The sequence below is a fragment of the Anolis sagrei genome, chromosome 1 (genome assembly GCF_037176765.1).
Source record: "Anolis sagrei isolate rAnoSag1 chromosome 1, rAnoSag1.mat, whole genome shotgun sequence".
Classification (NCBI taxonomy): domain Eukaryota; kingdom Metazoa; phylum Chordata; class Lepidosauria; order Squamata; family Dactyloidae; genus Anolis; species Anolis sagrei.
Genome location: NC_090021.1, coordinates 184960071 through 184978279, shown reverse-complemented (window position 1 = coordinate 184978279; position 18209 = coordinate 184960071). Strand labels below are relative to the sequence as shown.

The 18209-nt window shown below is 38.4% G+C and overlaps 1 protein-coding gene across 2 annotated transcripts in view; it reads right to left on the bottom strand.

Annotated features, from left to right (window-relative positions):
- Nucleotides 1–10017: 10017 nt before the first annotated feature.
- Nucleotides 10018–18209, bottom strand: part of CALCRL (calcitonin receptor like receptor) — a 99991-nt gene continuing 91799 nt past the window's right edge. For both annotated transcript variants that reach the window (XM_060780275.2, XM_060780284.2), the window contains exon 13: nucleotides 10018–17442. In XM_060780275.2, coding sequence (XP_060636258.2) covers nucleotides 17218–17442 — 225 coding nt within the window. In that variant the 3' untranslated portion in view covers nucleotides 10018–17217. The remainder of the gene's footprint in view (nucleotides 17443–18209) is intronic.

Genomic DNA, 18209 nt, shown 5'->3' with positions numbered 1-18209 from the left:
ATTTACGAGACTTCCATAACTCATCCAAAAGTCATAGGTCAGTGTTTTGAATCTTAAATGCATGGGCACCCCTTGTGTTTCTTAATATTGCTTTGTATTGACAAATCTAATGAATCAGATCCAAAGTAATAGTTACAAACAAAATTTTGCCCAGCCCTAGCAATTGCTATCCAGGATCAAACCATTCAAATTTCAGAATTTCCAATCTAATCATCTGCAAATCAAAACTGCTTTCTTCTATAAAGGTCTGAAACTGACTTAAGTGATCAATGTGGATATGCCCTGGGATTAGATGTATGCTACATTGTAGATGTATTCTACAGTTACACCACTTTAACTCAATGCTAGGGAATTGTGGCAGCAATAGTTTAGCGAGGAACAAGCACTTTTGGTAGAGAAGTCTAAAGACCTTGTGAAACTACAACTTGAGCCATGGATGTTTATCTTATGTCACACAGCATTCATTCTATAGCATAGATGTACCCCGGGACTCATGGCACTTACTCATTTAAAGATCAACATTAAAACCTATGGTAATTAAATTATTAACTTTATTTAAAAGATACACTCATTTTTAAAAGCTAAACAATGCAATTTAAAAACAACAGAGCACTTACAGCCCTTTTATAAATTGCCTTCCACTTATGGGATCAAAAGTCCAGCTTAAAATCACAGAGGCTGTCCAACCAATAAAAATAATTTACATGGACTAAAAACATATTAAACACACCAGCAAATTATAACAAGTTAAGGCAGTGACACATTCACTCCTCCCCTCCTTCAATGATTATATTTTCAACACATAATATCCAATTATTTTTTCAATATTTGGGAGAATAATATGTGGACATTGCCATCCAAGAAAAAGCTTCCTATATAATCAAGAAATATTTCAGTAATAATAACAATAACAAAATCTACTTGAGTGTTATCATTGCTGAATCTCCCCTTTATTCCGAGATAAACAAACAGGCTCATATGTCACAGTACTAAAAGGGGAAAAACCAAGGAACTGTGAATTTTCAAATAGACATAAATTTGAGTTTAATGATAATGGTAAAAGAGGGCAAAAGAGATTGCAATGAATGAATGAATACAAGGAGACTGCAGTGAACTCAAAATGACCCAAGGCATTATGCCTGACTGGGACAAAGGACAAAATGTCATTTTCTTTCTATTCCATTATTGCAATCACATAAGGCAGCCATTTAAAACTTGCTTAATCACTGGAAACAGGTCAAAACACAGCAGTCAAGTTCAGCTGGTATAAGACAGAGAGAGGAAGCAACTGTTAACCTGAGCCCCAAAATTGTGGAATGACCTGCCAGAAGAGCTCCAACAGCCTGATACTCTATTTGCATTGAAAACAACACTAAAGACAATTTTCTTCCAGCAAGCCTATCCAAATGTTTTTGAAATGAATTGACTGTTTTTGATATGCATGCCCTTTTAATTATTTTTTTATTTTAATTGGTGTTCATGTTCCTAACTGTTGTTTTGGTTCTATTTATAGCTTTGTCTTAATCTGTTGTTTCCTGCCACAATCCATAGGGAGAGATGGGTAAGAAATAAACATACTTACTATTTTCTGACAAGTAAACCCAGTGATAGCTTCATGTTTAGGTCACTACAAGTCAGAAATGACTTGAAGACATACAATAATAACCTGCTGTTTAAGGTTCACACTGGTAATGAAAATGAGGCTGTTCATCACTCAGCACCTGGAATGACAATACCCAAAAATGACAAGATGTTCGAAGAAGGAAGGGGGAAAGGAAGAGGCAGTTCCTCCTTCCTTGTTGCTCTGGGTCTTGTCATTCCAGGCACTGAACACAGTGCCATTTTTTGTGTTTTGGAGGTCAAGGTAAGAGTTGTGGGCAAATGTTACCAAGTGGATACTACGCTGCTCAGCTGTGCACCTGTCTCAGCCATTGTGACAGTTTGGAGCCATGAAGTTTAGCCTCCATCCAGATCCCAAACCAGTTTGGAAGGGTATAGTATAACCTTTAGCGATACCCCTCTCTGGATCAGCATCACTGTTTCTGCCTTGCCAAGATGCATCCTTTATTTTACAGTATGTTCTTATGTTATTGTACATACAATATGTTTCTGATTACAAAATTTAATGTCTATTACACAGAAGTGGCCTGCTCAGTAATAACTCATCCGGTGTCAAGGAGCAAGAATTATAATACAAAACAGGTTTTCCCCCCTAGAACTTTAGGAAATGAAGGATATACATATGCCTTCATTAGTTAACCCTTTCATAAACTGAAATAGACCTTTCTGGAGAAGCCTAAAGATGTGCTATGGCAACTCGGAACAAAATCCTGGTAGGCATAAATCAATAGTATTTTCTCCATGTGGGTTTTTCATAATCGCCATGCAGCAAAAAATGTGGGATCTAAATCAATGGGTGGGGGAATGAAAGCCTACACTGACCATATAAAGCAGTTTAGTGGAGTACAACCTGCATTATATGGTTATGTTAAATCAGCCTAAGTAGCCATCACAATATAGTGGTTTGAACATGAAAGTATAACTCTGGAGACCAGAATTTCAATCTCAACTCAGTGATGGAAAATCACTGAGTAAAGATGGTTAAATTCAACTTTGGATCTTTTGCATGCAAAGGCATAACTTTTCTGTTTATAATTTTCTGTGCGTGCTTGGAAAAAAGAGAAATGCTAGGTAAAATTATGTTGTTCCAATATTTTTCCAATACAACAGAGATTTAAAATTATACATGAATTCTATTTCACGAAAAGGAAATTTCTTTTGCTCACTTAATAATAAATATTACAGTTCGGCTTGTCCTATTTATTATGCAAAATGTAGAAATGTTTCCCAAAATGAATTTTCAAAACATACTGTGTTAATGTTTCATAATGTTATTACTCAACTTTAGCCAATATCTGAACATTGCTTTTGTAAATGCCAAAACCTAGCAATTGTTTCTCACTTTTAGTAAGACAGTGATTTCCAGAGCCCAATTACATTATTTTTAATTGTTGAGGCAAAAATATATTGATTTCTTTGAAACACTGAGATGTAGGTGTTAACATAGAAATACTATACATACTCAAGAATAAATAAGTATAAATTAATGGAGGATTTGGGATGCCATGTCAGATACAAATGAAGGCACACACCAACAAATTTCTACTTTATTAGCAACAGGAAAATAACCTCATACGAAGTCCAGTTTTTTCTGTCCTGTACAAAGCTAAATGTTTTTTTCTTAGTAGGGGAATGTTGAATTTTTCAGATTCTCTGCACTGCGGTGTTCAGAAAAACTTTCTGCTGCTGTATAACTTTTCCGTTGTAGTTCAGTGAGTCCAAGTCTATTGCTCTCTGTTGTTAAAAAGATAATTGTTTACCATCACTGAACAACATTTCTCAACTAAGAGAAGATATGTACAACCCAAAGGGCTTTGAGATATAAAATTACAGTGCTATTGATTTAATTATGAAATTGTGACAAGAAATAAGCGATGTTGTGTTTGGAAACTGGGAGACATCAAAACATTACCACAGAGGCTTATTGACCTTAGAACACAGAGCAATAAGGAAGTGCCAAAGTCACTGTTTTTATGTGATTACAGTGTATTACACAAACAGTTTCTGACTGGTTGACAGCTCTAATATTCACAATACTGTCGTTAATATGAAGCACTTCTGCTGTGTCAAGACTTTGAAAAAACAAGTTTCCCACCAGAACTACTGCCAGTTCCTGGAACAAAATCATACCGCCGTTTCCAGCGGGCTCAGAGAACAATAGTTAAACTATTGGAAGCCTACTGCAGATTTTTCTTCCTGTGAGGCTAAAAGGAAAGAAGTCAGGCCTCTTCCAAACATAAAGTTTTATGGGAAATACAAAGGGCATATTTACATCACAGGCGTAAACTGGATGAAGAGTACAATATGACCCCCGTGTCCATAAAAAATATGTTTCTGGACTTTTCAAGGTTACATGAAACAGCAGATAATAGTGAACCCTATTTTGTGAATCAAGGTTTATGTTTTTATGTTGATATAATTTAAGATAAATTTAATTTAATTTTAGGTTGTATGTTATAATTTGGTCATATATGTGGGTTTATATTTGGGTTTTTTTGTGGTATATGTTGGTTTTATGACTAGGGTCCTAGTGGCACAGCAGATTAAACCGCTAATCTGCAGAACTTGCTGATCGGAAGGTTGGCAGTTTGAATCAGTGGGTGGGGTGAGCTCCTATTGTTAGCCCCAGCTTCTGCCAACCTAGCAGTTCGAAAACATGCAAACATGAGTAACTCAATAGGTACTGCCTTGTGGGAAGGCAGTGGTGTGCCATGCAGTCCTAGGAGGCATCTACGGACAACGGCAGCTCTTTGGCTTAGAAATGGAGGTGCACATTAGATTTGCATCATACGGTAATCTTCGGTCCCCTCTACACTGCCATATAAAATGCAGATTATCTGCTTTGATAATCTGGATTACATGGCAGCGTCTCATGTAATTCAGCTCAAAGCAGATAATCTAGGATCAGATCCTGGGATATAGGGCAGTGTAGATCCAGGCTTAGATATACATACTTCTACTCTATTTCCTTTTGTCTTGCATTTGTTTAGTTCTCAATGTAATTCCTGTTCTGTTGGCCTCCTGTCTTTCATGTTGTTCTCACCTATTCTGAATGCAACCATTTTGCATGGTACTTTGGGGCCTCGGGATCTTTTTACATTGCCATATTAAATCCAGAATATCTGCTTTGAATTGGATTAGATGGCAGTGTAGACTAATATAATTCAGTATAAAACAGATAATGGGATTATCTGATGTGATAATCTGGATTATATGGCATTGTAGAAGGGACCTCATTTATTCTCACTATATTATAAGCACATACATTATAAGATATCTCATTAGCATGGTGGAGAAAAAGGTGAAAAATCAGAGACCTAGGACCTCATCACACTAGCATAGATCCACTTTAAATCCAGTTTCTGCCTCTTGCAGAATTCTGGGACTTGCAGCTTAGGGAGGGGTCTTTGAACTGCTCAGCCAGACAGGTCCTGAGCCTCACTGAACTCTAAATCCCAGAATTCTGCAAGAGGCAGAAACCAGATATAAAGTGGATCCATGTTTTAGTGTGTTGAGGCTGTATATGGCCCGAGTTGATATAAACTTGTTCTAGAGTTGGGGTTTTCAAACTAAGGCCCGGGGCCGGATACGGCCCTCCAAGGTCATTTACCTAGCCCTTGCTCAGGATCAACCTAAGTCTGAAATGACTTGAAAGCACACAACAACAACAACAATTCTATCTTATCAGCCAAAAGCAGACCCACACTTCCCATTGAAATACTAATAAGTTTATAATTGTTAAAATTGTTCTTAATTGTAATTATTGTATTGTTTTTAAGGTTTTTTTTTTGCACTACAAATAAGATATGTGCAGTGCACATAGGAATTCATTCATGCTTTTTTCAAATTATAATCAGGCCCCCCAACAGAGGACCTGGTCCTCTGTTTAAAAAGTTTGAGGACCCCTGTTCTAGAGGTATCTTCTCCCTGAGCCATAGTGTAGAAAATTATGTCCCACAAACAAATAGAAAGAAGCACGTCAGTTCCCAAAAGGAATGAGGGGAGGGAGAGGAGGGGAGAATTTAAGCAGTTTTGCCTGAAGGCAAAGCAAATGAAGTGTGTGTGGGGAAACTCACACCAAATCATCATTTTATTGTTTTTAGAAATTCTCTTTATGTTTTGACAGTAGATATATGCAGAAGTGATAATGATGCTCTTGGGGTTTAGTTTTATTTACAGACTATGTTCAGTCTGGGAGAATATCATGCCGCTCTCTTCTGCTGTTACAGATTTGTCTGCTTGCATGAAGTCAAGTGCTTAAAGGAATAAAAATTGAAAGAAGAAAATTTCCCATGGTTCTTTGGATAAAGATTCAGGTACCATATTTCTGCACAGCACTCCATTAGGAGCAGTGATAAGGCATTCACTTCTACATCAGAATAAGTGAAGAGGAAAGGAAATTTAACAGTTTGTGTTCTCTGTGGTCTTGCATACAACCTGCCTACAGAGTTCTTTTCTCTCATTCTTTTAACATGAGTGTTGGTATCAGTCTTATACTGAGACTTATACTGAACCACTAGTCAACTTACTCAGTGCTTCTGGAGTATTTGTAGCAGCACATAATATGTACCTTATTGGGAAATGTGAGAAATGGTGGTTGATCCCTCAAGCAGAGTAATCAAACTGACAAGGCAGAAGCTCAACAGTGATCAGTCCCATACCCACCCACACTCTCAAATGCAGAGGCTCAAGCTTAATATTTGTGAAATACTATATATACTAATCTATAAGAATAGAAGAAATCAACTCAAAAACTTGGGTTGATTTATCTGCAAGTCAATGTGGGTATTGTATCTTAACTCTCATTAAAAATGAAAGAGAGTTTACTCTATCCCAGGAGAACCAAAATGAAGCAACAGCCTCTCTGGTCTCTCTGTCATGTCTTTACTTCTGTTATTTTTGAATGACTGGGTGGAAAATGGAGGTGGTGGCACCTAGGGGCACCTAGCACTCTGAATTGGCATTGGTGCTTCCCCTTTCTGCACAATGGCCCTTAACCTATCCACTGGTCACATCATAATCCATAATGTTAGTTCCCAAACCTGCCCTTAATGTATACATGAGGTCAAATTATGCATAGGAATATATGGCATATGAACTTACCAGTTCATAACGGAAGACATGTTCTAATGGAAGAGAGAAATAAAACACAAGATTGGTTAAGGTTAGAAGGATGTAGGAAGAGAATGGGTATGGAAACCAAACCACCAGAAAGGGTGCCAGCACGCAAAGGTTGCTAACTCTAGCACAACTTAGGTATGGGGACTGGTTGGAGAGCAAGAATGTAGCATCCAAGGGAGGGACAGAATGGAAGGGAAGGACTGTAAAGTTATTAATCCACTTTGGGAAGGTTCGGTTAGTCACAGCTTTGGATCCATCCAATTCACGGTATCCTTTCCTACTTTTGAAAAGTTTGTATTTATATTCTCATTATTACCACATTTTAAAACTACAATTAAACAAACAAGAGAAAACCAAATACATAAGTGAAAGTTTTCTGCCTAAAAAGCAGAAAAACAAAAAACAATATTTTATAATGTTCGTTTCTTTCACTTTCTTTTGCAATACTAAACCGATTGATTATAGAACTGACATTGTATTGGACTAATATTTTCTTTCTCTACATAAATTGAAGAAGAACTATTGTACACCATCCATCATTTTAATCTGGATGTTCTCTTGTTTTGAAAGAAACAACAAACAATGTATTTGTGCCAAAGCAGCACATCCCTATGACCTGCCAAAAAGACTGGTTTGTTCAAGTTCTCTTATGTATTATGGCTTAAAAAAAACCCAACTGGCTGTTTTTCAGAAAGTGACTTCAGTGCAGAAATGATTTTATTCTTCATCAAATTTTCCTTATTTTGATTTTCAGGAAGATTGAGCTCAAGATATTTACATGAATGTCATTAAACACAGTCCACACACCACCCATCCAGATCCATTTTATTTTTTTCATATTAAACTGTACTGATGACACTGAGAAAGAAAATAGTCAGGCCTCTACATTTACTAAGATTAGGGGAGCAGGACCCATGTGAAAGTGGAAAAATGCAAAGAAAAACACTGTATTTTTTAACCTGAGAGAACACCCAAGGATCTCGAGGTCATATTGGGTTAAGGAATGCAGTTGTGCTTGGGTGGCATCTAATAGTTGCTTTACTTCAGGGGTCCTCAAACTAAGGCCCAAGGGCCAGATATGGCCCTCCAAGGTCATTTACCCGGCCCTCACTCAGGGTCAACCTAAGTCTGAAATGACTTGAAAGCACACAACAGCAACAACAACAACAACAACAACAATAATCCTATATAATCAGCCAAAAGCAGGCCCACACTTCCCATTGAATATTAATAAGTTTATATTTGTTAAAATTGTTCTTCATTTTAATTATTGCATTGTTTTTATGTGTTTTTGTCACTACAAATAATATATGTGCAGTGTACATAGGAATTCTCATGCTTTTTTTCAAATTATAATCCGGCCCTCTAACAGTTTGAGGAACTGTGACCTGGACCTCTGTTTAAAATTTTGAGGACCCCTGCTTTACTGTCTAACAGGGCTACTATTTAGGAAGGACTGGATACCTCTGTGCACATTATAGTTCTGCTCTTGTAAGCAGTTACACTTGTATGAGTCATCAAGAGGATTGCAGTCTTTGTTACATTTAAGCTGATAACTTATTTTCTCTACATTGTTTTTTTCCATGCTGGAGAAGATCGATCTGAAGATGTGTATGTGTTGTTACAATTGTGTTAGTTACTATGAAGAACGAATATGATAAGCAAAGTAAACTGAACAGTGGTTGAGCCTGTTAGTTTTATGAGCTGGAGTGCCATTGGCATGAAAGTTAAACCTGCCTGTTCCTCAACCCTATAAATATTTTATCCAGTGCATATGTAAACAATGTGACTTTTATGAAGATTTGCCTAAGTCATCTGTCTTTGCTCCAGAAGGAGGTTACTCTTCTCAGACTTCAAAAACCTTCAGAGTAGTATTATCAAATAGATTGTAGGTCCCATCAGTCTTAGCCAGCATAGACAATATTGGGAGTTGCAGTCCAACAACATCCAGAAGCTTGCACAATTCTAACTTGATATAGACGCTGGCTTGTTACTTTAGCTACTAACATGACACAGGTAAGTAATTCAACTTTAGTATATACAACCACATTCCTTGGTTTGAGTTTAATCCCCATTATGTATGTACAGGCAGAAGCTGAGGTAAAGCATCTAAACAGGGGCATGGACAGCAAAACAAACTCCACAGGGGTGTGAACCCTTCCCTATCCTATCCAAAGATGAAATATAGATATTTTTGGCTTTAAAATATACCTGTTCTGATGTACACACCAAGTCAACTTAAGAACAAATCTTGTTTGTTACTTGGGGACTGTTTGTATTAGCTTTCCCAGAATTATAGGCTTTGTTTAGTTGTTGTTTTCTGGTTAAAGACTCTTATGTATAGTTTTCCACCAATACTGACCATAAAATTAAGAATCTCAATATGATTTCCCAGCAATGCTTGTCAATGAATAAACAGCAACTACTTCCACCCAATTTTTGGAATTTCCCCTCCTTATTCAGCTTCCTGTAATAGAGTTGAATTGTGAATTTAGTGGAGTTTCCTGACTCTTAGTGTAAGTCACATCTGCCTACTTCTCTCCATGCCATTCTTTGGAGGCAATGCAATGGTAAATTGCTGTAACACTGTTCCATTTATGTTTTTGGAGTACAGTTAGTTTAACCCCCTTATCCATGTACTTGATTTCATTTGTTTATTCTTCAATAAATCTCCCCCCCCCCCCAGTGTTTATGGCCCTTGTTCAGGGCCTGGGGGGGGGGGGGGTCTGGAGTGGAGGTTAAGGGTTCACCGCCTCCCCGATAGTGTTCAACCCCCCTGAAACCTTTATTTATGAATTTTAACTGGTTAACAAATTTATGAGTAAATCAGGTTTCTTTTTTAACCTGACACATTTCAGGGCGGGGTTGAACTTTTAACCCCACCACCTCTGGCTATGGCCTTGCCACATCCTCCAGTGTGATTCTATGAGATTCCTCTAGCCCATGGTTCTCAACCTGTGGGTTCTCAGGTGTTTTGGCCAACAACTCTCAGAAATCCCAGCCAGATTACCAACTGTTATGATTTCTGGGAGTTGAAGGCCAAAACATCTGGGAACCCACAGCTTCAGAACCACTGCTCTAGCCCAAACATACCATAGAATAGCATTGTAGGATCTAGAGAAGGTCACAATGAGCGTTTGTGGATTTCCCTAAGCCGCCCGGTGCTTTTCTATGGTATGATTCCAGCCCCAATATAGTCAAAATACAGAGTTCACTGTTTTGCTTGAATGAAGGAGAAGATGGGTACCATCAAGTGCTTTTTTAGGAATCACAAAGTTATTTGCCATTTCTGACATTTTATTAATTGAAGGCATCTGCACAAAAATAGATATTCAATCATTTGGAGTACTATTCATCAACATTAGAATTTACACATTCATTATTATTAGGTACTAAAAGTCAGATGAGAGCCTTAAAATTCTCTTGTCTGACTCCTCCCCACATTATACATTATACATTTTCAGCGATTAACTGAAATAACTGCTCAAAAATGCTTTGAGCCACCTTCATAGAGGTCATTATTCCAAGATACTTATTCACATTGATAAGGTAATAGCATACAACAACATGTTGATTGTCAAACAAGTGAGTTCATTCCCTGCATTTAAACCAACCAAGCTGTTTCACATGTATTATTCGTTGACTGCAATATCTAACTATGGCTTGTATGCTGAACTTGGAAAAATTTATTTTTGGAATAGAAGTTCCAGGACTCCAACATGTCTGAGGCTATATAGTCCTAAACATTAACTTTTTTCTTGCCACCTAATATCCACATGAATGCAGTACGTTTCAGAAAAGGCAGTTCATATATTCACCTGAAAATCCACAAGTGAAAAAAGACAATATAATTACCATGCAGAGAGCCCTGAGATGCTAATCTGATAAGAAGTTCAGCACCAAAGTTAAAGTGTTCTAATCTCCATATCAGTGCAGGAAAGTAATGACTGAAAGTAGGGTTCTTCTGACGGGTGACTGTCCTAATGAGACACGTGGCCTTCTTCCCAATGCTTTCCATAGTTTTCTATAAAAGAAAACTTCCAGATGTACATACACATTCCATATTGCACTGTTAAGCATTCCTAACTCATAAACGAAAGTCATAGATGTGCTTTGTTGACCAACATAACCTTGGACACAATCAATTCTCTTTAAATGTGTGCAGACAGTAAGATTTCTCCTCAACCCTTAAAATCTAAAAAGAGAAGGAAATTCCAGGGTTTTCTGTCACATTAGAGAGTTTCTTCTTGCTCGGAAAGGCAGAGACAAACCTCTATGGGAACACACCCATGACTGAAACCCCATGGAAAAAAGCTGTTAAACAAACAACCATCCATCAGTGATGTCATGAGCAAATAGCAGACTCTGTGTAACATCCTTTAAAAAAATATGCATCCAGTATAACTGAAATAGAGACTTTTGGGATTTGATTTCCAACAGTATACATACTTTGGGCTAATACATGTATATATTGTTTACAATCAAGGTAATATCTGACCACCACAATTTGGAAATTCGGCCCATTTAGATTGTTTTGCAAAATTTTCTCTTGCTAATCTTGTGCTTTTCTTAGATCTGAGCATGTGCTTCTAAAGCTACAATTGCAACCCTTAATAGTGGTTAATACTGTCATGGTTTCCACGAAGACGGATATCCTAAAGAGAAAGTTGTACTTTTCTGCGCTGATTGAGCTTGCATAAACATGGCTGTGCTTTCCACAATAAATACATAACTGGTTCAGAAAATTAAATGACTTTAAATAGCTATTTTGTTATCTAGTCGACTATCATCCACTGAAAGAACAAAATGTCAAGCATTCAGTGAGTCAATATTTTCCATACAAATGTGACAATATGATTACAGGCAGGCCCCGAGTTACGAGCATCTGTCTTACAAATGACTCATAGTTAAGAACAGGGGTAAGATAATAGGAACCCCTAGAAAGGGTAATTCACTCCTAAAACAGTTGTCATGAGGAAAAGGTGGTTTAACTGAAGCTTTATCACTAATCCTTGTTTCCACAATAAGTAATTTTTTTTCAAAATTCAATTATACAGGAACATTAAAAGGTAAAGGTAGTCCCCTGACATTAAGTCCAGTCATGGACTTAATGTCAGGGGACTACCTTTACCTTTTAATTGAATTTTGAAAAAAAATTACTTATTGTGGACTCTGACTCTGGGGTGTGGTGCTCATCTCCATTTCTAAGCCGAAGAGCCAGCGTTGTCCGTAGACACCTCCAAGGTCATGTGGCCGGCATGACTGCATGGAGCGCCGTTACCTTCCCGCCGGAGCGGTACCTATTGATCTACTCACATTTGCATGTTTTCGAACTGCTAGGTTGGCAGAAGCTAGGGCTGACAGCGGAAGCTCACGCCGCTCCCCGGAATCGAACCTGCGACCTTTCGATCAACAAGCTCAGCAGCTCAGTGCTTTAACCCACTGCGCCACAGGAACATTAAATGAGGTGAAATCCTCTGAACTCCAGCTAAGTATAGCTGGAGTTATACTTAGAAAATGTGCTTATTCCGACTTACACATAAATGCAACTTAAGAACAAACCTACAGAACCTATCTTGTTTGTAACTTGGGGACTGCTTGTATGAATACTTTGAAGTCTTTCATTCTTCTAAGCATCACAAAGGCTAACAAATACACTGTCAATGAACTGAAGTCTCCCGAGTGACAATTAATAACACACAGCTCTGAGAAACAAGGAAACTAATCATTTCATCTTCCAGCATAATATTTAGAAACCAGATGTTATTCTGAGAAAGATGAAGAAACCCATTTCAACCCTGGCCAGCTCCTTTCACAAGGCAGAAACACATTAATTATGAGAACATCTTTCAACAGTGGAAGTCGCAGAATGTCTCTTGTTCTTTCACATTAAATGAAGTAAAGAGAGTTTTTTTAAATAAAAAAATACATTTTTCCTTTGACTTTTCAGGAATTCCTGCATTTCCAAAACTTGATTTTCAGTATACCAGAAAGCATTTCACAAAGATCTATGTTCTATTTTTATATTTACTTCTAAATATTTATGCTATAGCTTGTCCCCAACTTGTTTCCCACTGATGACAAACTCTAAGGTGGCCATTATCATTGGGTTTTCTACGCAAGGTTTGATCAGAGGATTGCCATTGCCTTTGTCTGAGAGAGAGTGACTTGTCCAAGGTCACCCAGTGAGTTTTCACAGCCGAGTGGGGTCTCGAATCCTAATTCAGTGCTCAAACCACCACACCATGGTGGCACCAAAATATTTATAGAACTCCTAAATCTTTTTCCAAACCATAACTTTTATTTACTTTTAAAAAATAACCACAGTGGTGTTATCTACTGAATAAAGCACTTCTTAGTGTAAGTCAGGGATGGGAATCAAGTGATCCTTCAGGTACTGGTAAACTGCATCTCCCAACTCATTGTTCATTGGCTGTAATGGCTAGATCTGATGGGTGCATTGGACCAAGTGCAATCTATGGACTTGCAATGATTTTGTTGCCAAAATGCCTTTCTTGAGCCAGGTCATCCTTTAATAATGACGAAAAATATTCTTGAAGGAGTTCAAGGACAAACCTTTCTTTTACAGAAGACATGGAGAGGGAGATGTGACCACCAAGATCTCCTAGGGGGTGAATATATCCTCTCCATGCTTTTCACAGTTGCCCAACCCCTGCTTTTGGGAGATGTAGTCTAACATTCTCTAGAAAGCCACTTGATTCCCAGAGGCAGTATTATAACATTATTCAAGATTATAAGGACTATATCAGCACTTACAGAGCAAATCTCATGAAGCTTTTTCCATAATTGCATCTCGATATAATCCTGCATCCATTTAAGACACAACATCCCTTATACCGGATTTAATCAGCTTGGCTATGGGGTTAATTGAAACTGCATTATTAAGATAGTTTGCCACCACTTTAACTGGCATGGCTCAATGTTATGGGAGTTGTATTTTGGTAAGGCACCAGTATTCTTATGCCAGAGGTGGCTAAAGATCTTGTAAAACTACAGCTTCCACAATTCCTTCATATTGAGCCATGGCAATTGTAGTGGTGTGTGTAGATTCACCCTAAGCATCATATTTCCAGGCAAGATTTGAGAACACATCACATCTTTTCTGGTGTAAAGTGCAGACCATTGGCCGTTGAGGTGTTTTCATGAGCCAGAATGAAATGTATGCTTTTTCAGGTAACACTCCCATCAATTTTTAAAAGAAACATTGTGGGGGGAATTACAAGGGGATTCTATTGCCTTTAAAATAATCAATCCCTATAGAAAACCAATGCAAATCCTAGCTCAAAATTAGGTGGCAACTGTGATCAGTATATCATCATTTGGTCTCTTCTAATAGCAAACGTATTTCTAGGTCAAAAAGGGAACCAAGTCTTCCATTTTCCTATGACTTCTAATGAAGATTTCATCCTGTGAAAATAAATGGTGAACGGATAGAGTTTTGTGCTGGCTGCAACTATAGAACCAATACAGCTTGACCTCACTTGAACTGCCATGGCTCAATGCTATGGGACTATGGGATGAGAATGTTTAGCAGGTCTTTAGCCCTATCTGGTAAAGTGTGCTAGTGACTCACCAAACTACAAATTCCAGATTTTCATAGCATCAAGTAATGACAGGATAATAGGTATCAAACTGCATTAATTCTACACTGTAGATGCATCTCAGGTGAGTTTCCTGTCCATCAACTGCTTTCACTTCTGCCAAACAATGACCTCCAGAACTCTCAATTTTACAGTATATAGGCAGTTTACACTCAGTTGAAGTAGTCAGATACAGAATTCTCCTCACCTATCTTTGGACACACATTAATCAAAAACATTGTTCATATTATAAACATTGTAATGACCAGTTAACTTATACACTTAATTTTAGTTCCCCTTTCTCTAAGTCATGGTTTAGATCTTTGATACTCATGTCACACATGGGAAATCCTTCAACAACTCTGCATATTTTCTGAAATCAATACAACTATTTGCATTTCATGTCATCACCTCTCCAAATATATACACACAGCCAGGTGTCTGTGTTGTAGTAGAGTCTGTTGGCAACTCTGCAACTGGTAGTAGGAGTGTCAGAGGAGGGAAAAGAGGTATTCAGGAACTAGATGAGGAACAGCAGAGGAAGAGGATCCAGGAGATACTCATGTCACCCACTGATGAAGAATCCTTCGAGGGATTCTCCGAGAGTGAAATGAGTGAGGAGGAGGAAGGAGATACAGTAGATGTGAATAGGGGAACTAAGAGAATTACTCGAGAGCAAGAGTCAGACGAAGAGTGTCAGAGAAAGAAGATCTGGGAGATACTTACTGCTCCCACGGAGGAAGAGGATTTCATTGATTTTTCTGGGAATTATGGGTCTGGGAGTGATGGGGATGAGGAGCCAGCACTAGATTGGACCAAGGTACAAGAGGTTCAGAATGTGTTTACTCAACCAATGTCCAGTGACACATTTGCGGGGTTTTCTGATGGTGGGGATTGGCAATCGGGTGATACTGTAGAATCCTGGGGAGACCTAAGTCTTGACAAGAGGTGGAAGAGTTGGAGGGATGGGCGTTGGTGCTCAGCTGTGGAAGCTAAACCAGCTGAGAGTGATGAGGACGGGGTAGAGGGCAGCTCATCATCGGATGATGAGTTGTAAGATAAAAGTAGGCACTGAATTGTTAGTACTATGCAGTAGGCAAAGTGTTGGTTTTGTGCCTTGGGTCTTGTCGCTGCAGCTTTCCTGTTGGGCTTGGGTCCTGGATCTGCAGGTTGCTGTTTTGCTTCGTGTACTGACCGGCTTGGAGTCTTGTAAGTGTGGATTTCCCCTCTCCTTGACTTCGGACTGCTTTTGATGACGATGCTGCCTTGTGGACTTTGGAACCTTTCAACTTTGGACTTGGATTTCTTCGACTTTGGACTTCATTTGGATGACGAATCTTCTCCACGGCTCTTTATTGGATTGTTTTTCTTTTACTGTGTGATTTTTGGGGTGTTTTGGAAGAACTCCTGTATAATCCGGGTTTTTTGCCAGGATAATCCGGATTATTGACTATGTTTGTTTTTCAAGCTAGAAACTGCTATAACTTTTGAGTTTTGACCAGAAGCACAGAAGCAAGTGTCTCTGAGTCCTGTTTACTTTGCTTTAATAAACTATCCTTTTGGACATACTCCTGAGTCTGGCTCTTTAAGGTGTCTGGATTCCGACAGTCTGTACCTCAGAAGACTGCATAGCTTGTTGTCTGCTAACTTTCCTCTGAGGCTAAATATCTGGTCAAGGAAACCAGTCTGAAACATTTAAAGGTGCCAACTTCCCTTTCTTTTTACTAAGTAGGTAAGGATTACGGGTCTTTGAGGTAAGAACAGTGCCTAATTGATTTATTACATATCAAACAGCCACAGTCACCAGAACCAACCCTAAAGAGCAGTGGATCGCAACCTGTGGTAAACTAGCTGGGATTTCTGGGAGTTGTAGTCCAAAACGCCTGGGGACCCAGAGGTTGAGAACCACTGCTATAGAGGCTATTTAATTCTGTTGATGTGCTCCAGTTCACTTTACTGGAGAGGGTCACACGAAGGCATGAGAAGAAATCAAATAAGTTATTTTGAGGGAAAGGAAAGTGATGAAAGCATAGATACTCCACAGAACTGCTATGCTTAGAAGAAAATAATGGCAACCAAGGATTGTGACTCTAGTTATTCATTCTTTCTTATGAGAGACTCTCTGTGGAGGAAAAAGGCAGAGGTATATCATACAGTGCTGGCCCTAAAATTCCTAAGAGCTTTATAACACTCGCAGTTTAAAATATCGCAGATTTTTCCCCTATCTTTGTCAGAATTAAATGTTGTACAGACAACATGAAGAATGCATTGTCATGACTGCATCCTTTCTCAACATCTCTGTTGGCTGAACTTAAGACAACATAATATGCTAAATACAATATTTACAAGGGTATTTTTTTGTCAACAAACAAAATGACCTCCAAGAAAACCCAGTCATAATACAAACTGCTGGGAGAAAAAAAATAAGGAACTTTTCTTTGATTCCCTTCATACAAAATAATTGCCCACTTTGTCTACACAGTAGAAACTGAATTGGCAACATTGATTTGTCTTGATACGTCTTCATATGTAAAAAAACATACACATTCGTCTGCATATACTTAGAGCATGACTGATCCCAAATTTCAACCAGTATTTCTTTCAATGCGGGGAATCCAGGAGTCAAAGCTGTTCCAAAGTTCAGTTGATGGGCATGACCTGCTTCAGTGTATAAACAACCAAGAGCGAACCCACACATGCCAAGCTAAGTTACAGCATGTGCAGGTGCGAGAAACAAATTCACTGTATCTTTCAAGAACAACCATCTCTGACAACACTTGACAAAAAAGAAAACAAAAAAAGAAGATCCTCATTCTTCACAAAGGTATCCACGCAAAACATTACGGGTGGGTTGGGCATAAAGAGTCTTCTCTATTCAGCCATACAACTTCTCAGCTTTAAATATGACGTTGTCCATGTCGTGATAGTTTTTCCCATTTAAATGTTCGCTGTTGCATTCATGGTTATAGGTGAAGCTCTGAGCATCAGTGATTGAAGAGGAGACGGTGTATGAAGCTGAGCGAAGAGCATCCGAGTGGGCAAAACTATGCTCAAATTGGATCTTATATTGATGCCAGTTCCTTCTCAGGACAGACTGGACCTATTCAAAAAGAAAACAGGATGTTTATATCAGTTGAAAGAAGAAAAAAACTCAACCATTTTAGAAGAAAAGGGAAGGGGGAAATGATAAACAGCACACATAATTTCTCCATTTTATATCCCTCGTATGATTAATTTTTAATCTGCAGTACATATCAGGAATCTGTCTGGATCCATCAGCCTCCTGAGGCAGACCATCCTAATTTGTCTCCCAACCCTGCAGAGATTCCAAGTCCCAGAGAGTCTAAACCTGACTAGGTAATGTTCAGTTCATGACAATGGAACTGTGGAGAGTTCCTCCACATCACTATCAGCATCATCCCATCCTGCACAGAAAAAAAGATTGGGTGTTTGCCTGGCTGCATGAATAGGGTCAGATACCACTTGGGAAAGACCCACAGTTGTCACCGAGGCCATGAAGTTTCTGACAGGAGAGCTTCAACATGGATGTTGAAGTCCCCCAGCACTACTTGCTACATGAGACCATCTTGGCTAGCTCAGGGAGGGAGACAGATGAGCAGTGGAGTGAATGGTTTTATATTGTTTTAATACTTAATCTATATTTTGCTATTATATGTACTAACCTATTGTAAACTGCCTTGGCTGAGAAAGGCGGTATACAAGTATAATAAATAAATAAATAAATAATAAATGATACACCAACTGAATTGCTACTAATAAATTAACTATCCACTAACACAACAAATTAATGTTCACTTTCTCAATATTAATGATAAGAACTTAATTTCTTCCTTCCCAACAATCATA